The sequence below is a fragment of the Mustela nivalis genome (genome assembly GCF_964662115.1).
Source record: "Mustela nivalis genome assembly, chromosome: 13".
Taxonomy (NCBI): domain Eukaryota; kingdom Metazoa; phylum Chordata; class Mammalia; order Carnivora; family Mustelidae; genus Mustela; species Mustela nivalis.
Window position 1 is genome coordinate 81129051 of NC_139032.1, and position 22957 is coordinate 81152007.

The 22957-nt window shown below is 53.4% G+C and overlaps 1 protein-coding gene and 1 long non-coding RNA gene across 4 annotated transcripts in view; both read left to right on the forward strand.

Moving 5' to 3' along the window:
• LOC309846545 overlaps positions 1-22957 on the forward strand; it is a 762900-nt gene that overhangs the window by 117011 nt on the left and 622932 nt on the right. The window lies entirely within an intron of this gene.
• PTGS1 (prostaglandin-endoperoxide synthase 1) lies at positions 1670-21892 on the forward strand. Of its 3 annotated transcripts, XM_082696518.1 has the most exons (12): positions 1730-1832; positions 1925-2017; positions 3620-3682; positions 8369-8485; positions 8861-9001; positions 9201-9344; positions 12118-12299; positions 12409-12492; positions 14119-14365; positions 15881-16167; positions 19387-19534; positions 20769-21892. In XM_082696518.1, exons 1-12 carry the CDS (start codon positions 1826-1828, stop codon positions 21122-21124), a joined length of 1869 nt encoding a protein of 622 aa, XP_082552644.1. In that variant the 5' UTR covers positions 1730-1825; the 3' UTR covers positions 21125-21892. The 3 variants fall into 3 exon arrangements, with proteins under 3 accessions (XP_082552645.1, XP_082552644.1, XP_082552646.1); XM_082696519.1 differs by lacking the exon at positions 3620-3682 and having other exon boundaries at positions 1670-1832; XM_082696520.1 differs by lacking the exons at positions 1730-1832; positions 1925-2017; positions 3620-3682 and adding an exon at positions 6221-6313.

A 22957-nucleotide genomic window follows, 5' to 3' on the forward strand; every position in this document is an offset into this window, starting at 1 on the left:
CACGTGTCAGCGGGACCCTGTCCCTGGGGGAGTGCCCACCGTCTCACCCCTGTGCTCCCCTTCATTGCATCCATCTCGATATCTCCAGCCCCAGACACAGAGTCTGACCACAGTGAGGACCCAGTCACTCCACGCCAGACCTGTTCTCAGAGGCCATCTGATTTGACCTGTGTGTTGTTCAGACGGGGAAACGGCCACCCAGAGAGGGGCAGAGACTTGTCTCAGGTTGGTCCCTGGAAGAACGGAGCCTTGAATTCGGGTCTCCAGACTCCCAGCCTCTTTCTCCCAAGGCCAGAGCCACCCAAGCGCTTTCCCCTTTGAGTCTAGAGGTTGGCTTGGGTATAAGGAGTCAGCAGAAGGGCCAGGCAGGGAACTTGCTGGGCCCAGAGCCTTAAGGGAGGGAGGACCCAGTAGCAGAAATGGGTCTCATTCAAGCTCTTCTCTCCTTTAGCACCAGAAAGCCCCCTTTTCTTTGGTACCTGGACCACTGAATCTCTACCCGGACCCCATCCCTTTTGCTGATCATCCATGACTTACGGCTCCTCACCAGGGGTCCCTGAATCTGTGGGTGGGGATGGGGTGTGTGTGTGTGTGTGTGTGTGGAAGCTTAAGCCTGTCCCAGCACCCCAGGGCCCTAGGCCCTCTCTCTGCCCCACTCCCTCCCCAGGTCTGCCCTGGCTTGCTCTGTCTCCCTGGGGCAGCTGGCTTTTGTCCCAGTGGAGCATGGGAACACCTCGGGTGGGGACATAGGAGGGGCTTTACGGCACATCTCACCTTTCCCACCTGGCATGGTTCCCACCTTGCACCTGTGGTTCTCACCCTCCCACCCTGGGAACTGGCACAAGGACTCAGAAGTGGAGACCACAGGACAGTTCAGTATGCTGGGGAGACCAAGGGAGAAAATTCGTGGGCCAGGAGACTCTGGGTGACCTGGAGCCCATTCCTCCCCCCTGCTAGATCTGTTGCCCCAGCTATAAAATTGAGGTGTTCCAGAAACTCAGCAGGTAGATGGGAGTCCAGCTAGAGTGGCAGCCGTGAAATCAGAGTTGGGAGATCTATGAAAACAGTGCCTCCCAGTAAGCCACCATTGCATCAGTAGACTTGTATGCGTGATCTCACTGCTTCTGACGTCAGTCCTCCGAGATGCTCCTTATGATTATCCCCATTTCTCAGATGAGAATACTGAAGACCAGAAAGGGTAAACACCAGGTCCCAGGTGACACAGCTGGTACGCTGTGAGTCTGAATTTGAGCTCAGGTCTCTTGGACTTGGAGCTTGGGCTCTTCATTTCTGGTAGCAGAGGTTCAGGCAGACAGGTGGCCTCCTAGGGCAGAGCCCCCTAGATCTGTCCTGGGGTAGCAGGTTTCCCATCCAGAAACAATTTGCAGTCCAGAAACAAGGAGCAGTCGAGCTCCTTTCCTCTCTGGGGGCCAAGGCCTGTGGTTCTTTTCAGCGCTTCCAGCCTGAGACACTCTGGGTTCTGCCTTGAAGCCTTGGGTGACCTCAGCCTTGCACGGAATCTCTGGGCCTCAGTTTCCTATCTACCGAAATGGACACAATTCTGGCATCACGGGGCTTCAAAGGCTCAAGTGCCTCAAGGATCTCGGGTGAAAAACCGCTTTAGTTGCAATCAGAATAATTAATAAAATATTGTGGCTAGGGCGGGAGCGGAGGAAGTGGGCGGTGTCGGGCGCGGAGGTGACAGCTGGCTGGAGAGGTGGAGCCAGGGAATGGGGAGGGGGGCGGGACGGGCCAGAGCTCCCGGGCAGAGACGCACCCCAGGAGCCGGCCGTCCGCATCCCACACGCATCAGCCTCCTCAAACTATGAGCCGTGAGTCGGACCCTGAGGCCCCCGGGAATCCTCTTTGCTTCCTGGTGGAGCTTCGAATGCAAGGCTCAGCCCTAACCTCTCTCACTCTGCAGGGAGGAGTCGCCTGCTCCGGTTCCCGCTGCTCCTGTTGCTGCTGCTGCTGCTGCCGCCGCCCCAAGTCCTGCCCGTGGACCCCCAGACGCCGGGTAGGCGGCTCTCTCCTGGCTCCCCCGGGGAAGCCCCCTGTCCTGCGCCTTTGCCTGGCCCCTCCCCCTGTTCTCCCCTGGGGCCGGCCCAGCTTCCCCTTTCTGCTCTTGGTGCCTGGGATGGGGGAGGGCGCTGAGGCTGCCGGTAGGAGAGGGGCTCTCTGAATACGACCCCCCCCCACCCCACCCCGTCGCCCTGGTGTGTGGCTTTGGCTAGGGCGCTACAGGAGTTTTTTGAGGGGAAAGTGTAGACTGGGATCTCTTGCCCGACATGAGAAGGGACAGCCCCTCTCCAGGCCCCTCACCTGTTCTGGGCCCCTAGCTGTCCAACCCCCGCCCCAACAACCCAGCTGTTTTCTGCGGGGTCGGAGGGCCTCTTTCCCAGGAAGCAGCAGGCACCAGGAGGAAAGCCCGCTGGCAAGTTCTCTCTCTCCAGCCTCTAACTTTCTGGGGCTCCATGGAGATTCTCAGCCCCAAGGGAGAAGACCTCTCTTGGTGAGGGTCCTGGGTACACCAGCCCTTCTGGCAAAGAATGGAGGTGGAAATACATTTACAGATCTGGGTTGCTTCCCTGACGTTTAAATCCTCTGCTATGAGGTCCCCCGAGGACAGGTCATTTAGGCTCAGGGAGGCGCCATTATTTTCTCTAGCTCCTACAGCAGATGGTGGGCTGAGGGTTTGAACTTGAATCTGTCTTACTCTAGGTACTTTGCAAGGTCTTTCCACAGAGTGCCCCCACCCCCCGCCACTCCCCTGTGCCACTTCCCTGGGTGGACCCTGGTTTCATCACCCAGAAGATGATGGGGAAAGTCAGATCCTGTAAAAGTCCACCTCTCCTGCCCCCCACCATGCATGTGCCAGGTTCCTGGTGAGGGAATTCAGCTCCATCTCAGTCAGTCTCTCTCCCCTAGCTTACGGCTGGTGTGTTTATGTGTGTGTATGTGTGTGTGTGTGTGTGTGTGTGTGTGTGCACGCGCACGCATGCAGGTGTGTAAGGCCTGGACGCAGCTTCCTCCACCACCTAGCTGTATGAGCCGTCCCCCTCTGGGTCTCCATTCCCATCTGTGAAATGGGGGCAAGAGAGGACAGGGGTGGGGGTGGAAAGAGGAGTCTGAGCTTTCTCTCCTGATGCGGTAGGGATCTGGGGCTCAGAGGAGAGGAGAGGAGAAAGAGGTCTGCGTGGACTGTGGATCAGACCAGGTTTCCTAGCGGAAAGCGTTGGAGTGCATAGCGTTTGGGGAGGCCAGGAAGAGGGTGGAGGGTGCTCCAGAGTTTGCGTGGGAGCAAAGGCCCCGTAAGTGGGAAGGAGACAAAGAGGGCTCGTGGGGCCGCACTTTTCAGTTTATTACAAAGCCCAGTTATGGACCTCCACTTTGTGGTGGTTCCAGCAGTCCCGCCAGGGAGATGTGTCCGACCCATTCTACAGAAGGGAGAGCTGAGGCCCAGAGGGGAGAGAGCTCAGGTATTTGAGACCCCCAGCAGCAGAGCCAGGGGCTGATCAGGCTGCCCCAGTGGCTGGACTGTCAGCCCCTAGATTGGCATACCACTTCCTCTGCGGCCCCATCCAGCCCCCCAACCTCGCCCACTCCCCCCACCCCCTAGGATACAAAGGCCTGGCCCACCTGTCTTCCTCTGTGTCGTCAAATGCCCAGCAAGCCCAGCAAGGTCTGTGCCGTTTTGTTTTTGTCTTTTTGACTTATCTTTATATCATAAATGTTTAAATGGAATTATTCTTTTCACTTCACAAACATTCCCAAGGGCTTGATTTAAGATGTTGGCTGGAGCTGGAGGCAGGGAGCTGGGAGGGGCCCACCATCTCCCGGGGAGTTCGAAATGCCAACAGACTGTCCTCCGAGGGGGTCAGGGCCATGACTGAGGGACACACAGGGCTGTGTGAGGCTCGGGGGAGAGAGCAGGTCCCTATCCCGTGTGAGGAACCCAGGGGGGCTTCCTGGATGTGCTGATATCTGCCCTGGACCCTGAAGGAGGTGGTGAGTGGTGGCAAGAGGGACTTTACCATGAGGCTTTACTCTGAGACTCCGTAAGGGCTTTCTGATGGACGCCATGGCAGAGCTAAAGCCTAAATAGAGCTGGGACCTGGGGAGGCAGACGGGAGCATAGTGAGCAGTAGGACAAGAGGCAGGTGCTGGCTGGTGAGGGCCTTTGAATGTGGGTGAGGAGCCAGGACTCGGGCCCAAGGGTAAGTGGGTCGGACGGGTGACTTGGGGCTGAGACCAGAGGCCAGGCAGCCTTTCGGGAGGGCTGCTGCAAGGGCCAGGGGAAGAGCGGTGGTGAACTGGGTGCAGGGCTTCTACTTGTCCTGCCAGTCCGTGAGGGAACTGAGATCCATGAGGCCTGGGCCTCTGCTCGGAAAGCCAGAGCCTGTGCGTGCCCTCAGAGGTACAGCCGAGGCTGACCCCCCGGGAGATGAGGGCTGCAGACTCCCCTGGGGGCAGGAGGCAGGGGAAGACATCGCTTCTGCTTCTCATGGGGGGAGGAGATTGAGTCTGGCTGGGAGGGCAGGGCCGTGCCAGGGGCATCTAAATGCTCAAGTTCACCCAGCACCTGGACTTGGCTTAGTGTTCTCTCCTGGGCTAAGGAGATGGCACGACCTGGCAATCAGAGCTCTGTGCCAGCCAGAGGGACATGAGGCGGTTAGCCCCGGCACGCGGTGGCGGACCCTGGGCTGTTCCAGGCCTCCCTGCAGCCCGCTGCCCTCGTATCTGCAGCCCCAGCCGGGTCTGAGGGCCCGGACAGGGCTTCCTCTCCCGCAGCCTCTTCCAGCTGTGAGCCCAGCTGTTGGGGCCTGGTGTGGGGGCGGCTGGCCTCTCCCTGCCGACCCAGCTGGGTGTAGGGGCTGGGGCGCAGGCCTGACTAGTCAGGGTCTTTTTTTTTTTTTTTTTCCTCTCTTTGGCTGCCAAGTGCCTGAGCTTCTCTAAATATTATTCTTAGGGAATTTTAGCTGAGCCTCTTGCTACCCAGGGCCTCTGCATCCTGAAGGACATAGTGTTCCCCCACGGTGCCCAGAGCCCTAACTCCTGGGCGGGGAGGGGGAGGGGGACGTTTCCTTGCTTGAATCCTCAGAAAGTTCTGGAACCAGGCAGTACTAGATAGTCCTCATCTGTGGGAATATGGGCAGGATGATGGTCAGCTAACTCTGCCTGTGGGGTGCCTTGAGGATTCAGTGAGAGCAGGGTGGGGGACTCTTGGTGATGCCAATAATGGAGATATGTGGAGACTGGTATGCTTGACCCAGCGTAGAGAAGAAGGGGAGGCAGGAAAGGAGGCATCTTAGAGCCCGCCTGCTCCATCCCCTTTCTGGGATACTTAGGTAAAATGAGGCCCAGGGAGTGGACGGGACTTGCCCAAAGACAGACAACCAGTAAAGGGCAGCCACTCTCTTGATCCATTTCCCCAGCACCCGCCTGGCCCCTGGCCCTGTGCTGGGACCTCGGTGGATTTGGAGCCCGTGTCTCCCCCGTTCTCTTTCTGGATGGTTTACTACACAGGGCGCCCTCCGCTGAGCCCACCGCTGAGCGGGCATGAAAGCACACATGAAAAGCACGCATGAAGGGAAGCTTTTCTGTGTGAGGAGTTCCAGAGCTCTCATTGCGGCGGGGGATGGCAAACCTCATCTCTTCCCCAGATCCGGGCCCGAGAACCTCCGGGGCAAGAAGAGAGGGAAAGAGAAGGGAGTCCAGGCCTTGGTTCTGCAACTTCAAAGCTGTGGGGCTTGGGGCTGGTCTCTTGTGAGTGAACCTCACATTCCTCCTTCGTGCCTCAGGGAGTCTCCTCCATCCTCCTGGGAGCACTGGGCAGATGAAGAGTTGGGGGCCGTGGGGGGGGGTTCAGGGGGAGGCAGTGGGGATGAAAGGCTGTGGAGTGGTTGCTAGAGCCCCGGATTTCCTGGTAACTGTGATGGCCCAATGTGGTCAGGCTCACCCCGGGCAAGAGGCACTCAGGCTCCTCTCTGTCCACCTGGACACCCTGGGACCCCGGTGGCAGCCGTTGTCCTCACTGGAGAGAGTATTTCCAGCTCCGGGCAGCTGGTGTTTATGGAAAGATCATGGAGGAGGAGGGAGGGAAAGCTGGACAGCAGGTCTGGGAGGGAGGAGCCTCCATCTGACACAGCCTCTCACGGCCAGAGAGGGATGTGGGCAGGAGCCCCGGGCAGAGCTCTAGGGCAGGAAGCGGGAAGGCTCCAGGCTAGCCCTCAGAGCCAGCCACCAGGGCTGGGAAGGTGCGGGAGGAGGAACTGGGGGAGGTATGGCTCCCTCTCCCCGGGGCCTCCTGGTGGTGAGTGGGAGCATGGAACTGGGCAAAAGACATTCAGGGGAGGTTTTCTGGAGGAGCCAAGGCATGAGCAAGGTGTGAGCTCACTGGGAGGGTCAGATGGCCCAGGAGGGGGTTGTTAGGGAAGAGCAGTGGTCTGGGCGAGGGATGGAAGATCTTATGGCTTTGAAGCTCAGGAATGGGCCACACCTCTTGAGGACCTTGGCAGAGCCCCGCTGGAATCAGGGAGGGGGAAACACTCAAGAGAAGGGCTGGGCTTTTAGCCTCGTGCCTGCTTAGTGTAGGACAGATCTATCTGTGACAGAGTGCCTCCTGTGCCAGGGTTGGGAGCCAGGCAGCGGGGGGCTCTGGGGCCTTCTGGCCAGGTGAAGTAAGCAGGTGGGCAGAGCGTCCAGGGCAGGAGGAGTCAGTGAGGAGAGTTCCAGAGCCCTGAGCTAGCTGGGGCGATTATCAGCTCCCCCTCCCTTGGCGTTTCTGGACCTGTGGCTGTGGGAGGGGAGGCCGAGTCTGCTGGGTCTGCCTGTGTCAGCTTGATAAGGCCATTCTGTCCAGCCCTCTTCCCGTCGGCCCTTTCCTCCTGCAACCCTACACGGCTCCACAGAGATGCCATTGTGGGGCCCTGGGGAGTGGCCGGGGCTTAAGCAAAACTATTTGCATGATTTGTGTGATTCTCTTCTTACTCTCTGGCACTTCTGGGTGTATGGGGTGGGGGGCGTGGGGTGTGGCTGTCAGTCTCTGCCTGGGGTCATGCCCTCTATCACAGCACCCTTCTGCTGCCTGTTGCTACCCTTTGGTCCCCGGTAATCAGTTGTACAAAGACTAGGAGTTCCCTGTAATATTGGTTCTGAGTTTAGATGAGGGAATGTGTTTGCTCAAGGGAGTCTGGTGTTTTCTGTGTGAGGCCAGGGAATCAGGTCCTGCCAGGATCCAGAGGACCTGGGTCTGCAGGAGACCCTTCTCTGCTCTGTGTCCTTGGTCAAGCCTTCACCTCTCCCCATGCCTCAGTTTCCCTCACTGAGCTGTAATGAACACCAAATGAGCTCTGAGAAGTCTCTAACTCTACTGTTGAAGAATCACTCAAGCAGGGAAGGTTTGAGCAAAGGGACTGTGGTCAGCAGGACCTGTTTAGACACCAAGAGGGACTTACTGGTGGGGATTTCTCCAGGAGGCAGGAGGGCTGATGCCAGAACTCCACACACCTCCTCAGGAGATTTTTCCAACCCTAGCTCTCCTGTTTCCTTGGTCCCTGACCTTCTTCCAGATCCTAGAGCCCAGAATCCACTCTGACATGGGCCAAGGCTGAGCTTATCAGGAACAGGGTCTGAGGCATCTGGGACTCCCCTCAAGCCCATACTCTCTCTATGGGGATCTGGGAAACTACTTTTCTTGCTCTGGAGTGTCCAGTCAGGGGGCGGTGGGGAGGAAGTGAAGGGAAATTGGTCTAGTGGGACTTACTGGGTGACCTGTGTGGGTTTCTGCTTGTCTGGCCTCAGTTTCCGTATCTGCAAGTGGGCATAAAGATTCCTGCTCTTCCCTCACTTCTGCAAAAATAGAGGAAAGGTGGGCCACCCCGTCCTCCTAGTGTCCAGGTACCTTGAGCTTAGGGGCTGGTGTGAGAGAACCCAGCCTTCCTTATCTCTTTTCTGAACTCCACAAACCCTGCCCTTGGTGCTGGGCTCTGACATGACCGGAAGTGAGCGCTCTAGAAGCCTGTGGCTGCAGCATCTTGTTAGTTGTTTGCTAACCTCTGGTGTCACGGTTGGGGTCTGGTCTCTTCCCCTGCCCAACTCTGATGGTGGCAAGGAGGAGGGGCGACCTCCCCTGGGGGCCCAAACTTCCCTCTGGAGACTAGAGCAGGGCCCAAACAGGGTAGGGCCGGAGCCTCCTGTGCATAACTGGAACAGAGAGGACCCTGAGGTGAGCCCTGAAGTCCAGAGAGGGCCCCTGAGTGAGTTAGGACAGAGCTGTGACTTGTGGCCCCACACTTCCCCATCAGGGGCAGGATGGGGTTTGGGGGTAGCTCTAGCGTAATCTCTGATCTCTGCTTCTCCCCTGCAGTGAACCCCTGTTGTTACTACCCATGCCAGCACCAGGGGATCTGCGTCCGCTTCGGCCTTGACCGCTACCAGTGTGACTGCACCCGCACGGGCTATTCTGGCCCCAACTGCACCATCCGTGAGCCGGGCCTTCTGCCCCCACTCTTGTCCTGGCCCCCCTTGCTCCCCTGGGCTTATCTGGAGACCCCCCCTATTTCTGCCCTCACCTCCGGCCTACGCTCGGTCCTCCTTACTCGCCTGACTTTGACTTCTGACCCTCCCCCTGACCCAGCCACAGCAGAGCTCTCCCTCCCGGCCCACCTCGTGTCCTGGCTCTGCCCTCACATCTGCTTCTGGCTCTGCTCTGTCATCTCCCCCGAGCTTCCATCTTTGCCCTGCCCTGTATGTTCTGCCCGCTTCCATCTTGGCCTTGTCTCCAGTTCCTGTCTTCCACCCCGGCTCCTTCTGGTCCTGCCAGGAGGCCCCGCCTGAGTGGTTCCCACTGCCCCTGCAGCCGAGCTATGGACCTGGCTTCGGAATTGGCTGCGACCCAGCCCCTCTTTCCTCCACTTCCTGCTGACGCACGGGCGCTGGTTCTGGGAGTTCATCAATGCCACCTTCATCCGTGATACACTCATGCGCCTGGTACTCACAGGTGGGCGGAGAGCAGAGCCCCCCGGATTTGGGGAGCAGGAAGTCCTGCCAGCACTTGGAATTCTTAGCGTTCGATAAGGACAGTGGGTGGGGAGACTATGATGCCAAATTCAACAAGCCCAACTCAAGACGAGGCAGGGAAGGGGGGGGAGAACTGGAGATGGGAATCCCCTTGTCACCACTGTTTTCGCCCTCTGCAGCGCGTTCCAACCTTATCCCCAGCCCCCCCACCTACAACATAGCGCATGACTACATCAGCTGGGAGTCCTTCTCCAATGTGAGCTATTACACGCGTGTACTGCCCTCTGTGCCCCAAGACTGCCCCACGCCCATGGGGACCAAAGGTAATGGAGACGGGGTTAGAGGCTGGGTCTAGGGGTCACGGGAGAGGCTCTGTTCTTTTTGGGAAAAAAACAGGTGCAAGACCGATTATTGACCCATTTCCCAGATGGGTGGACCAAGGCAAGACATATGACTTATCCAGAACCACAGACAAGGACAGGGCTGGGGAATGAGGACAGGAAAGGGTGGTGGAGACTCTTGCTGATGTCATCTAGAAAGTCAGAGGACAGTCAGACTACTGCTTCCGTATTTCCAGGGTGCTTCTTTGCTTGAAACTTGTCTCCTGAATCAGTGGGATCCTGCCAGAATGGGGGTGAGGAAGGAAGGAATAATGTGCCAATTGTTGGGTGCTAACTCCCTGTTTGGTTCTTTACTGATGTAAATATCTTGCCCTGCTTCACCAGTGTAGCTTACACATAAAGTCAGAGGTTTTTCATTTAGTTGCCTAAGAGCCCACTTGGTCTCATTGTCAGGAGTCCTTCCTATTAAGTCCTTCTTCCTAAACCATCTTGATCGCCCCCAAACCCAGGGGTTTAACTCAGTTCAGAGGCATGAAATCTGCTTCAAGTATAGAGGGGACAAGAGAGGCATGGGTCCGCCACTGCCATCGCTTCCTGCCACATGGTGTCGCTGTTGAACACCTGTCCCCCGCAGCCCTGTGGTTGCGCATTTTTGCTGGCGCAGAACCTGGCATATGTACTCAAGTCCTTCGTTGGGTCTCGGAGGCACTCTTCTGGTGGTTTGCACTCGTATGTTTACCGACTATACCTACCAGATAGCTGGGTCTTGCAGAGTTTCTGGACTCTGCCACACTTTGCAGGAACCAGTCCTAGCTCACTGTCAATCTGAGTGATGATTCCAGATTATATGGTGCAGACCACTCCCTCCAACTTACCCTCTGGTGAGTTTCCTCTGGGTGCTTGAGCTCCTTGCCTGCCAGAGGAAAGTAGTCAGCCATCTCAATCCGGAGAGGTTCTTTTGATCTTGAACCTTCAACATTGGGCCTCACTTGAGGTATTATGAAAGGATGTCTTTACCAAAACACATAAATTCAATTATTCCTTTCCTTGTGACCATTGCGTACTGACTCATCTGACATTGCCAAAATTAAGGAAGGAAGCCTTTTTTTGTTGTTTTTATAAAGATTTTATTTATTGTGGTGCCTGAGTGACTCAGTCGTTAAGCGACTGCCTTTGGCTCAAGTCATGATCCCAGCCTCCTGGAATTGAACCCTGCACTGGGCTCCCTATTCAGCGGGAAGCCTGCTTCTCCCTCTCCCACTCCCCCTGCTTGTGTTCCCTCTCTCACTGTGTCTCTCTGTCAATAAATAAATAAATAAATAAAATATTATATGTTATATAATATTATATATAATATAATAATAAATAAATAAAATCTAAAAAAAAGAGAATTTTATTTACTTATTTGAGAGAGAAAGTGTGAATGACAATGAGCATAAGTGGTGGGGGAGGGGTAGAGAGAGAGGGAGAAGCAGACTCCCTGCTGAGCAGGGAGCCTGACATGGGGCTCGATCCCAGGACCTCAAGATCATGACCTGAGCCAAAGGCAGATGCTTAACTGACTGAGCCAGCCAGGCGCCCCAAGGAAGGCTCTTTTTTTTTTTTAATATATTATTTATTTATTTGACAGAGAGAGAGAGATCACAAATAGGCAGAGGCAGGCAGAGAGAGAGAGAGAGAGAGAGGAGGAAGCAGGCTCCCTTCTGAGCAGAGAGCTGGATTCGGGACTCGATTCCAGGACCATGTGATCATGACCTGAGTCAAAGGCAGAGGCTTTAACCCACTGAACCACCCAGGTGCCCCTCAGGGAAGGCTCTTAATACTTATCCTCATGATGACAAACACCTGTTTCAAGATGACCTGTTGTTTCTACCCCAGACAGAAAGACTGGCATCTTTTAAAATAGACTGGCGAACTCCAGCCCACAGCCCAAGTCCAGTCCATTCCCTGTTTCATGAATAAAGTTTTATTAGAACGTCGTACACTCATTTGTTTAGGTCTCATCTAGGACTGTTTTCCTGCTAAAACAGCAAAGCGGGGTAGAAGGGAACAGAGGTCATATGCTGGCAAAGCCTAAAATATTGACTCTCTGGCTTTTTACAGAAAAAGTTTGGAAGTTCGCAGATCTTTGATTTATAAGACCCTATCTCATCAGTTCTCAGTCTTGTTCACACTCTCTCATGCACTCCTCAAAATACTACATAAAATAGGTATCATTTGCCCTATTTTACAGATGAAGACTTCGAAGCTCAGAGACATGAAATGAATTCTCCATGTTCACACAGTCAGCAGGTGGCTACCCGGTTTCAAACATAGGCTACCTTACTCAAGGGCCAGGGAGTCCAATTTTGTTCCTTCCTTTCTCCCTCCCTTTCTCTGTTCATTCCTTCCTTCTTGGTTTACTTACTTTTCTTTCTCCTTTCTTTTTGGTTAACTTTTTCAAAGTTGCAAACACACACGGAAGTTGAGATGTTTCCCTCTCTTCAACACATACCCATAATTTGCCTATCTTATTTCATCTACCCCTCTTACTTTTTATGGAGTATTTTGAAGCCAATTCCTAATATCATGCTGTTTCACCTGTAAATACTTCTAGGGTCTTTTGGTAGAGAAGGTGCAAGGGGCCATCTGGTAGGAGGGAAGGCTGTTCTGGGATTCCTGTGTAGACCGGTTTGGTCCGGTAAGCCCAGAAGGCCCTGGGGTGGGGAGATTGAGGCAGGAGGCAGCTACTGCCCCTTCCCACCTCCCCAACCAGGGAAGAAGGAGTTGCCAGATGCCCAGCTCCTGGGCCGTCGCTTCCTGCTCAGGAGGAAGTTCATACCTGACCCCCAAGGCACCAACCTCATGTTCGCCTTCTTTGCACAACACTTCACCCATCAGTTCTTCAAAACTTCTGGCAAGATGGGTCCTGGCTTCACCAAGGCCTTGGGCCATGGGGTGAGTACCTAGGAGGGGCTCAGGACCTCTCTGGACCTAACTTAGCATGTGCAGGTCATTGCTGCTGAGGTAGCACCTGGTGATCTGAGTGGACTCTCTCTCTCCTCAGGTAGATCTTGGCCACATTTATGGGGACAACCTTGAACGTCAGTATCAGCTGCGGCTCTTTAAGGATGGGAAACTCAAGTACCAGGTAGCGCTGGGCTTGTGGACGGGTGGTGGGGGAGGCCTCCTGTGGTCTTCCCTGGCAGGGGCTGTCGGGGGCCCTGAGTGGTGGCCTAGGAGGGCCAGTTGCAGGAGCTGGAGGTGTGAACCCTGGAAGAAGGTGCCAGGCAGGAGAAGACATGACCTCTCATGTTATCCTGGGAGGTAGATTTGGGCCTTGGTAGGAGAGGGACCATTGCCCTCTGCAGATATACACTGAATTTTCCCACCATATCATTTGGATACTATCATGCGCCTGGCGCAGGTGTCTGAGCAGTGACCATGACAGTTAATGGGCCCTGACCTTCAGGCCCATCAGGAGCCTCACCCAAACACCAGGGTGCCAGCTTCTGTCTGCGCTAGCACTAGAAACACAACGGGAACAACATAGGTCATTAAAATTTCTCTGGTGACCACCTTACAAAAGGTAAAAAGAAACAGGTGAAATTGATTTCAGTAATATATTTTATTTAACCCCATGTATAGCCAGAAGATGATCATTTCAACGTGGAATCAATACAGGAATCATTAATACAATAATCTCACTTTTTTTTTCATGCTAGATCTTCAAAATCTGACCTGTATTTTATAGTCATAGCACATTTCAGTTGAAAAAGTTTCCAACTCTTCATCGGAGATATCCGATCTGTGGATTTCATAAAGTTACAGCTGAAAAGTAGATTCATGTGCCCAGGTTGTTCTGAGCACAGTTGATGGTTTTCCAGCTGCTGAAGGCTCGGTTTTAAAGACTGAAATCTACATTAATTAAAGTTGCAGATTAAGGTCTTCACTCACACCCACACCTTTCTAGGGCTCAGCAGCTCTGCGTGACTAACGGAGACCATATTGGGCCACACAAATCTAAACAATGCAAAGCCCGAGCAAAAAGGGCACAGCTGAACCGTTAAGGCAAAGAACGGTTCTTGGCATGTTGTTCCCCCCCTTCCCAAATGAAAAAGCTGCCATATTTGGAGACTTCTCACCCACTAGGGAGAAGCCACGAGAGTGATCAGAGATTGGGGCAGTCGGAAGGTCAGATAAAGCAAGAGCAGCGGGAAGGAAGGATGGGGCGGAGTTCAGGAGGCCAGGAGGGGGGAGAGGGGTTTCCAGGTGGGCAGTGCCTGGAGTTGGAGAAGAGCAGGAGCTCTTCTCATTCAGGAGCGTGGCCCCTGAATGAATGCTGGTGAGGGTGGAGAACACCTGTGGGGCGTGTTTAGGATTTCAGCCAAGAGCAGAGAGAGGACTTAGAAGGGTTTAAAGCCAGGGCACGAGACTAACTTTGGGCTTTTGAAAGGATTCCTCTGGCTGTGGTCCTGGGACTGGACTGCCTGGGGGGCAAGGGTCGACAGAGGGAGCCACTGCCGAGAGGGGTCAGCATGGAGGGGAGGGTGGGTGAGACGTGGGTGGGGGCAGTGGGATCGAGGGAAAGGGACCCGTCCTAATGTTCTAAGAAAGACTTAGGAGCTAGAATCAGAATCAGACCATCTTGGTTAGGGAGGCTGGGCAGTTGCTCTGGGTGTTCCGGGAGCTGTAAGTAGGGAGGGTGCCAGCGGCAGGTGCAGGTCGCCTGCACACGCACCCTGTCTGCAGGTTGTCAGGTGGCCCCGTCCCGCAGGTGCTGGACGGAGAGATGTACCCGCCATCGGTGGAGGAGGCGCCTGTGCTGATGCACTACCCACAGGGCATTCCGCCCCAGAGCCAGATGGCTGTGGGCCAGGAGGTGTTTGGGCTGCTTCCCGGGCTCATGCTCTATGCCACGATCTGGCTGCGTGAACACAACCGCGTGTGTGACCTGCTGAAGGCCGAGCACCCCACCTGGCCTGATGAGCAACTCTTCCAGACGGCCCGCCTCATCCTCATCGGTGAGGACTCGAGCCCATGCCTGTCCTGGAAGGTCATGCCCTCTGTCCCGAAGAGCAGGTGCTGAGGGGCTGGGGAGGAGAGAGAGCTGGGATTAGGACCCAGGCTCCTCTGCTTTTCTAGCAATTAGATCTTGACCAGGCCCCTTCTGCTGTGTGAGCCTCAGTTTCCAAATCTGGATATTAGGTATAATGAAGGTTGTAAGGATTTGTTGGGATCTGACAAGCACTGAGCATGTAGGAGGCCTTCGGAGAATGGGTGGCCGTGATGGTTCATCATTAGCGGAGTGACTTGCCGCAGAGTTGATCAGGCACCCCACTCTGTTTCCCCGTCTCCTGCCCCAGGGGCACACAGCGACATCCCTAGCTTGTGCATGTCAGACTCCAGCCGGTCCACCTTCAGGAAGCCTTATGTTTCTGCCCTGCCTGTGTCTGTCTTCTCAAAGTTTGGAGCTTCTGGGTGACTCAGGGACAGGATATTTTTGGGTCCCCTACGGGGGCGAGTCTGCAGCCTAAAATGTCAGATGGTTTCCTGCCTGGGAGCTTGGTCTCTGACACTCCTGGCCAGGCCGAGTTCATTCTGAGTCACCAGTGATCCCTTTCCCCTGCCCCTGGGCATCACTGGGCATGGCTGGTCCCAATTATATTGCCTGATTCACTAGAGCCTGGATGAGCCAGGCATCAGAGATAGGAACAGCCTGAGGAAGGAGAAGGGGCTGGTTCTGAAGCCCCAGCATTTCGGAGACTTTGATCAGAGAGGGCAAGGCTGTGGCTGGAGACTGTCCGGCATATAGCCTGGAGTGGAAACTGTGGCCAAAGGGGATGAACTTGTATATCCAGGGCTTTGGTTAATTCTCCCCAACAACCTTACTAATCAGATACGATTGCCCTTGTTGTGAAAATTAAGATTCAGAGAGGTTCAGTGAACTCTCCAAGGCTGCTCAGCAGAGGGAGATTTGAGACAGGCCCTGGCTGCGCTGGGAGCTTCTTCCTGAGCTGGAGAGGGGTCCACACGCCTACACTTAGCACTCCTCCTTTCCGCTTGCATGTGGTCATACTCCCAATTATGCCGGGCCCTGGGCCAAGCAGCTGCTGTCCACTCTTCCCAACGGCCCCAACCGTAGTGTCGTCACACACATTGTACAGAGCAGGAAGGTGAGGTTCAGACAGATGAGGTGACACAGCCCAGGCTTGGCGGGGGCGGGGAGGGGCGGCTGGAAATGGTGACACCAGGCTCTGGACCTTGCTGATGGCAAGTCTCATGGCTCCAGATCAATTTGCCAGAAGTCAGTTCGTCTCTGAGCTAATTGGCTGAAATCACCAGTTTCTTTTCCTAACTAGATAACCCGTTTTCATTCTGTTACGGAATGTTGGTCTGTTTCTTCCCTGGCTCTTTGTGCTGTAGCTGGTTACCGGGAGGGCAGGGGAAAAGCTATTCCTGAGAATTCTGATATGTAAGAACAAACAGTGGCCCGGTCCCTGTGCTTCCCTGACACGTGTCCCAATCCTCCCTCCCAGGGGAGACCATCAAGATTGTGATTGAGGAGTACGTGCAACAGTTGAGCGGCTACTTCCTGCGGCTGAAGTTTGACCCGGAACTGCTGTTCAGCTCCCAGTTCCAGTACCGCAACCGTATCGCCATGGAGTTCAACCAGCTCTACCACTGGCACCCGCTCATGCCCGACTCCTTCCAGGTGGGCCCCCAGGAGTACAGCTACGAGCAGTTCCTGTTCAACACCTCCATGCTCGTGGACTATGGGGTCGAGGCCCTGGTGGACGCCTTCTCTCGCCAGAGCGCTGGCCGGGTGAGCCTCTGCGGAGAGTGTGGGGAGGGCAGGTGGGCGTGGGGAGGAGACAGACCTGGACCCAATCCCAGTGTTCTCTGTTCCGTGGGGCTGGTATCCTCTGATGTTCCTTCCTCTGTTCCTTTACTCCTCTTGTTCTTTTCTCCATTCCTCTGTACCAGGTGCTGGGGATAGAGTGTCGAGCAAGAGCCAACATGGTTGGGTTCTTGGGTCCTTGTCCCTTTGGCACTGACACCCTGGGGAGGAACTGTAGTCCCACAACAGCTAACATCATGGGAGCACTTGCTCTGTGTCAGGCGCTGGGCCAGGTGCTTTTCTGATGTTATCAGAATTATGAGGGCACATGCAGAGCCACAGTCCAGAGAGCCATCGGGGCTCTGGGTACTTGGGGAGGAGGCTTGGGTTCCAGAGTTGAGAGCTGTAGATAAGGAAGTGAGGTCTGAGCAGAGATCCAAAGGGTGGATAGAGCTCTCCCAGGGAAAGCGGTAGTGTCGATGACTGGGGATGATCGTGCTCTGGGGGAGGGGATAGCATGGTGAGGGCCTGGAGGTCAGAGGGCATGGCAATTTGAGGACCATGAAGACATTCAGGGTTTGGTAATACGTGTGAAAGTGTCTTCACACAGTAGGTCTTTATTGAATTACAGGCCTCTGTTATGGACTGAATTGTCCCCAGCCCCTACTCTATGTTTGAAGTCTTAACAACCAGTGCCTCAGAATATGACATATTTGGAGACAGGGCCTTTGTAGAGGTGATTACAGTTAAATGAGGTCCGAGGGTGGGCGCCTACAATGACTGGTGTCCTTATAAGAGGAGATTAGGGTATAGATGTGCAGAGTGGGAAGACTTAGGGAGAAGAGGGCCACTAATGAGCCAAGGATAGAGATCTCAGAATGAAACTCCCCTTTGCTGACACCTTGATCTTGGACTTCTGGCTTCCAGACTGTGATGAAATAAATTTCCATTGTTTAAGTCACCCAGGCTGTGATATTTTGTTATGGCCACCCTAGCAAATGAAAAGAGCCCTTTCCCTGGAATTTCTAAACAGCTCCTTCCTAAATCTCCCCTCCCCCATGCTTCAAAGCCACTGTCTCCTCTGTCTCAGCTCCCCTCACCCCTGCTTCTCTCTGATCCTTGTTCCCAAGCCCTACTATCATGACACTGTGGCACCACATGGATTTAGGTTTGCCACTGGTAATTTGACTGGAATTAGCATGTGCTGCTACCAGTGGGCAGCTGCTGGCTGGTTTATGGCCTCTGTTCTCCGTGGGGACACAGACATGAACAGAGATGGTAGATTTGTGTTGGACTGTATGGGCATTTTCAAGGAACAGCCATTACGCTGTGTGAAAAGCCCCGGTGTCATACTTGGCCCAAGACAGAAGGGCGACAGAAATGTGTCGGCTCTCAGGATATTCCAGAGAGCATGAGAAGTGACAAAACAGGGCCTCCCCTGATGATCGCCACACATGGCTGCCATCTTAGGGGTTGCCGTGGGACCAACACTGTGCTAACTGCTTTGCGTACTCTATCTGGCTCATTCCCCACAACAATATCAGGTGGGTGCTCTTACCTTCCCCATTTTTGCATATGATGCAACTGAAACAAGTAATTTGCCCAAGGTCCCTGCCTTAGTTTCCCAGGGCTGCTACAACAAAGGACCGCAAGCTGAAGTTATTTTATTATTTCACTTTCCTGGAGGTTAGAATAGGTGTGGGCAGGGCTGTGCTCTCTCCGAAGGCTCCTGGTGAGCAGCTGTTCCATGCCATTGTCTTAGCTCCTGCTGGCTACTGGCAATCCTCTTAGACACATCACTCCACTATGGAGTCTCCCTGAGTCTCATTTTCTCTATTAGGACACCAGTTATTGGGTCAGGATCCATGTAAGGAACTATGATCTCATCTTCACTTGATGACATCTCTTGCCAAAGGAGGTCACATTCACAGGTGCTGGGGGTTAAGACTTCACCATATCTCTGGGGGGGGCCCACAAATCAAACCACAATGGTCCCACATCCTGTAAATGGCAGAGCTGTTTATTTAAGCTATGTGTGTATACACTATGGTTTTCATGGTAAGATTTCAGCTCCCTCCCTGCTAGTTTATGACTGCTCCCTACCCTGGAGTCTTGGCAGAAGGAAGGAAAACCAAGAGTCTTAGTCACCTATGTTCCCAGGAGTGGATTTATCTGGAATGAATGGAGTGACGTGATACTGTGTGTTCCTACCATCTGGCTCTGAAGTTCTCTTTCCTAATGGTGGTTGGTTAATAGTGATTCACTTTTCTTTTTTAATCTTTATTGTGTTATGTTAGTCACCATAAAATACATCATTAGTTTTTGATGTAGTGTTCCAAGATTCATTGTTAATGTACAACACCCAGTGCTCCATGCAATATGTGCCCTCCTTGATACCCACCACTAGGCTCACCCCATATATACAATAGAATATTATTACTCAGCCATCAGAAACAATGGATACCCAACTTTTGCCTCAACATGGATGGGACTGGAGGAGATTATGCTGAGTGAAATAAGTCAAGCAGAGAAAGTCAATTATCATATGGTTTCACTTACTTGTGGAACATAAGGAATAGTGGTTCACTTTTTAATTACTAAATTTTTGTTGACTATGATATAGGGAATGAAAACCAACATCAAAACACTCTTTAGCAGGACCCCCTTAAAAGATAAAGCATCTGTATTCTTTGGTAAGAATGCATTTGGAGAATGCCATAAAATTTCAGCCCCCCAAACTAATATCTGTCCATCCTTTTGTTGCTCATTTGCTGCCTCAGAAGCCCTTCTATCCCTCCAAATTTCACTTCCAGAGCCAAAATGCCCTTCCCCTCTGCTTGAGCTCCTGGCTGGTGCCATGCTGGCCATCTTTTTTTATGGAATCCAAGTTGCTGAACCCAATAGTTGCAGAACCTTCTGTATCGGGATGTTGGGATTCTCACCTAGATGCAAAGGGTTGGGGAACAGTGTGGCCGGTGAGCCACTGGAGAGGTCTTCCTGGCCCACTGCCACTTTAATGATGAGAATGTGAAGACTCAGGGGTGTTCCTGAGAAGGCATGACAACAGCAGAGCTGGGGCTGGGTCCCCAACATGGTGGCTGCTGGGCGCAGCCATGTTCTGTCTGTGCCTGGACAGACCAGATCTCCTCCCCCAGCACAGCATGGCCTTACTCTCAGACTGCAGCTATGTTTATGTCTTGGCAGATTGGCGGGGGCAGAAACATAGACCACCACGTCCTACACGTGGCTGTGGAGGCCATCAAGGAATCCCGAGAGCTGCGGCTGCAGCCCTTCAATGAGTACCGCAAGAGGTTTGGCATGAGGCCCTACACGTCCTTCCAGGAGCTCACAGGTGAGCTGCTGTTCCCGGAGGGGGCGTGGTGATACCTCCCCAGCGCTGTGACCACGGGGGTCACGAGAGGTGTGTAAGCGCCATGCTTGGGGGGCTGGTATGAGGGCGGTGAGGGGAGAAAATGACCCGGTTGAGGAAAGAAAGTGACTTCTCAGCTGGGTTTGAAGGAGATAAATAGGGATTTTCCGGGTGGAGAATAGGGGGGAAAGGATTCTAGGAAGAACAGAAAATACAAAGGTACAGAGGTCATAAGGAATGAGCCTGTTGGGGAGAACAGTGGTGGGTATGGCTGGAGCAAGGTGCTTCTGTGTGGGGAGGGTGGGGGTGGGGTGCCCCTGGATTCTATGTGAAAGGATTTGGGTTTTATTCTACCTAGTGGTTCCTAAATACATACTTATGGACCAGCTGCCTAAGAATCATTCGAAAACTGATTAGAAATAGCAAATCCCAGATCTCTGCCCCTGAGGTTCTGATTCTGTAGGCCTGCATGGTGCCCAAGAGTCATGTAGGTGTCTGTGTATAATATATATACTATCTTCTTTTCTTTTCAAAGAAGATTCCAGCTGTTGGGCAGCCAAGAGTTTGGGAATCCTTGTTGCAAACCATGGAAGGGTTTGAGCAGGGTGTAATGTGACCTGAGTCCTAGTGCCTTATAGAGGGTGGGTTGGAGGAAATGGGTAGGGAAGCTCTGTGTCTGTCCCCTTTGGTCACTGTCTGTCAACATGTGGGTCTCACTGAGCGGGGAAGTGAGTTTCCCATAATTTGGTCACTCTTTAATCTCCCATGACAGTCCAGAGGGGGAAAAGGATGCTGTAACTACATCTCTCTGTGAGCTTGGACAGGTTACATGATATCTCTGAGTCCCAGCAGAAGGAAGGGACTTGAACCAGCTTTCCTTTTTGAAATCTGCCTGTGAAGCAAGATGAATAGTGTGTCCCTGTTGTCACCACCAGGCAGTCAGGTCACCAAGAAGAGAGATGAGTTGTTTCAAGTCACATGCTGTCTGGTGGCTGATCCAGGCCCTCCGTGTCTTCTTTAGCAGCACATTTCTTTCCTAGATCAGCCCTGGAGAAGGGTCATTCAGCCAGGCCGGATGTTAGGGCATGTGATCAATCATTCAATTGTTCTCCTTAAGTCCCATATTCTCCCCAGAAAAAGGTAGGCCTAGAAGCTTCCCTCTCCACATTGACCTTAACAGTGCCATGTCTCTGACTCTAGCTTCCCCTTCTTTTAGGGGAGACGGAGATTGCAGCGGAGTTGGAGGAGCTGTATGGAGACATCGATGCCTTGGAGTTCTACCCAGGGCTGCTTCTGGAGAAGTGCCATCCCAACTCCATCTTTGGGGAGAGTATGATAGAAATTGGGGCTCCCTTTTCCCTCAAGGGCCTCCTAGGGAATCCCATCTGCTCTCCAGAGTACTGGAAGCCGAGCACCTTTGGTGGTGAGATGGGCTTCAATATGGTCAAGACAGCTACACTGAAGAAGCTGGTCTGCCTCAACACCAAGACTTGTCCCTATGTTTCTTTCCACGTGCCTGACCCCCACCAGGATGATGGGCCTGGCGTGGAGCGGCCGTCCACAGAGCTCTGAAGGGGCAGAGCAGCAGCTGGAGGGTGGATTTTGTGTTCATCATCCCAGAATGCTGAGACCGGGGTTGATAGTCTCAAAAGTTGGGTCTTTGGTTTGTCATTGAGAGTATCAAGGTGGACCTTTAGAACTTTGTGTCTCTCACCCATTACCTGGAATATCGTGGTCTTGTTGTTATTCTAGAATGCTGAATTCCTGGTGGACCATTTAGAGTGTTAGGAGGGATTCTTCTTTGGCATGCCAGAACATGGGGTTCCTGGCTAACAACCTAGAATATCACATTTCTGGTTGACTTGGGACATAGGCATTCTAAAATGTGGAGCTCCTGACGAAATCATCTAGAAAGGTAGGGGATTCTTATTTTGCATTCTGGAATTCTGGGCGGCCCTCCAGAATGTTGATTTTCTGATTGGCAGTTCAGAATGTTGTGCTGATCCTTGCTGTTCCAGAACAGAGGCTGGTAGGCCAGCTCAGTCTTGATCTGAATGCCTAGAATGTTAATTTGATTCATTTTCCTGTTTAGTGAGATATCCACAAAGCAGGAGAACCTATGATCTAACGAGAATCCATTGCCCACATCTGTACCTGCACCAAGGGGGCAAGAGGGCTGGGTGTTCTTGGGACCCTGACTTAGACCCTGGACTAAGGAGATAAAGAGCACAGGTGGGCTTTTCCCAGGCCATTGGTTGGAAGCCACCAGAACTGTCGCCATCTTTGTCTTGACTCGTGGCAGCTGTTTCTCATGAAGCTAATAAAATTCTTTTTTTCAAATTGCCTGCTCTGTATTGCTTTTCATCCCCTTGCCAGAAGCAGAGGTGACACCGGAGTGGCCCCACTCCTAGCTGCGAGCTCGACATGCTGGGGGTTGCAGCATGAGACCTTCTGCTGCCCTGGAACATGTCATCGCCTAGCCTTTCTATCACTGGTGCTCCACTTCCTGACGTGGGTCAGGCATTGTCCTTCACAGGCTGCTCTCCTAAAATATACACCAGGGGACAGACTCTTCGATCCCCACCATCTGGTTAAAGCAATTTCCTCCCTTACAAAGCATACAAGGGCAGAGAGGAGGGGTCTCTAGGGAGGAGGGCACTTACAGTGTGTCAGTTTTCCACATTTAATTCTCATTTATCCTCGCCCAAGAGCATAAAGTATGTGGTATGATCCCTGTTTCAAAAATGAGGGAGCTGAGACTCAGGATGGTCCAGCACCATGCCCCACAGGTGCCAGAGCCAGGCCAGGACCTGGGTCTGGCTGGATCTGGGGTTCTGCTCTTCCCCGATCTGGCTTCCTCTTGCTTCCTGATTTGACTCCGTTCCAGGCCTGATCTTGCCTCTCTGACTCAGGGTCAGAGAGAGAGATGGGATATTGCTCTTACATGCTATTCTTTCATTCACAAATATTTATTTTGCCAAGTGCTTTCTCTACACCAGTCATTGTTACAAGCTTGGGGCTATAGCGGTGAGTGAGTGAGACAGACAGGACTCTCGTCTGTGTGGAGCTCACATTCCAGTGTGGGTAGAGCAGACGAGAAACAACACAACAATGAAATAAGACAAAGACAGGGGGAGTGTGCTTTGCCTTCTAACCCATACTAGTCTGCCCTCCTCCTGCTTGGCCCCTGAGACCCGAGACCCTAGTCCAGCCACACAGACCACCCCCCTGGCCACCCCATAGCAGCCAGGAGAAGACAGGTCAGAGGGGAAAGGTAAGAGTTTGGGAAAGTTCCTTCACGCTTCCTACTTGGCACTTACATTTCCTTAGGTAGAATAATGGCCCAGAAGCAATGAGGAAAATGGGATGTAGGCTGAGGGTCCCTGGGGCTGGGGTTCCTGTCTT

What these genes read in the sequence shown, in the direction of transcription:
- PTGS1 (XM_082696518.1), top strand. An exon ending in CCAAGGCCTTGGGCCATGGG is followed by an intron (nt 12,300 to 12,408) that starts GTGAGTACCTAG and finishes CTCTCTCCTCAG; the next exon opens with GTAGATCTTGGCCACATTTA. An exon ending in GTCCTTCCAGGAGCTCACAG is followed by an intron (nt 19,535 to 20,768) that starts GTGAGCTGCTGT and finishes CCCTTCTTTTAG; the next exon opens with GGGAGACGGAGATTGCAGCG.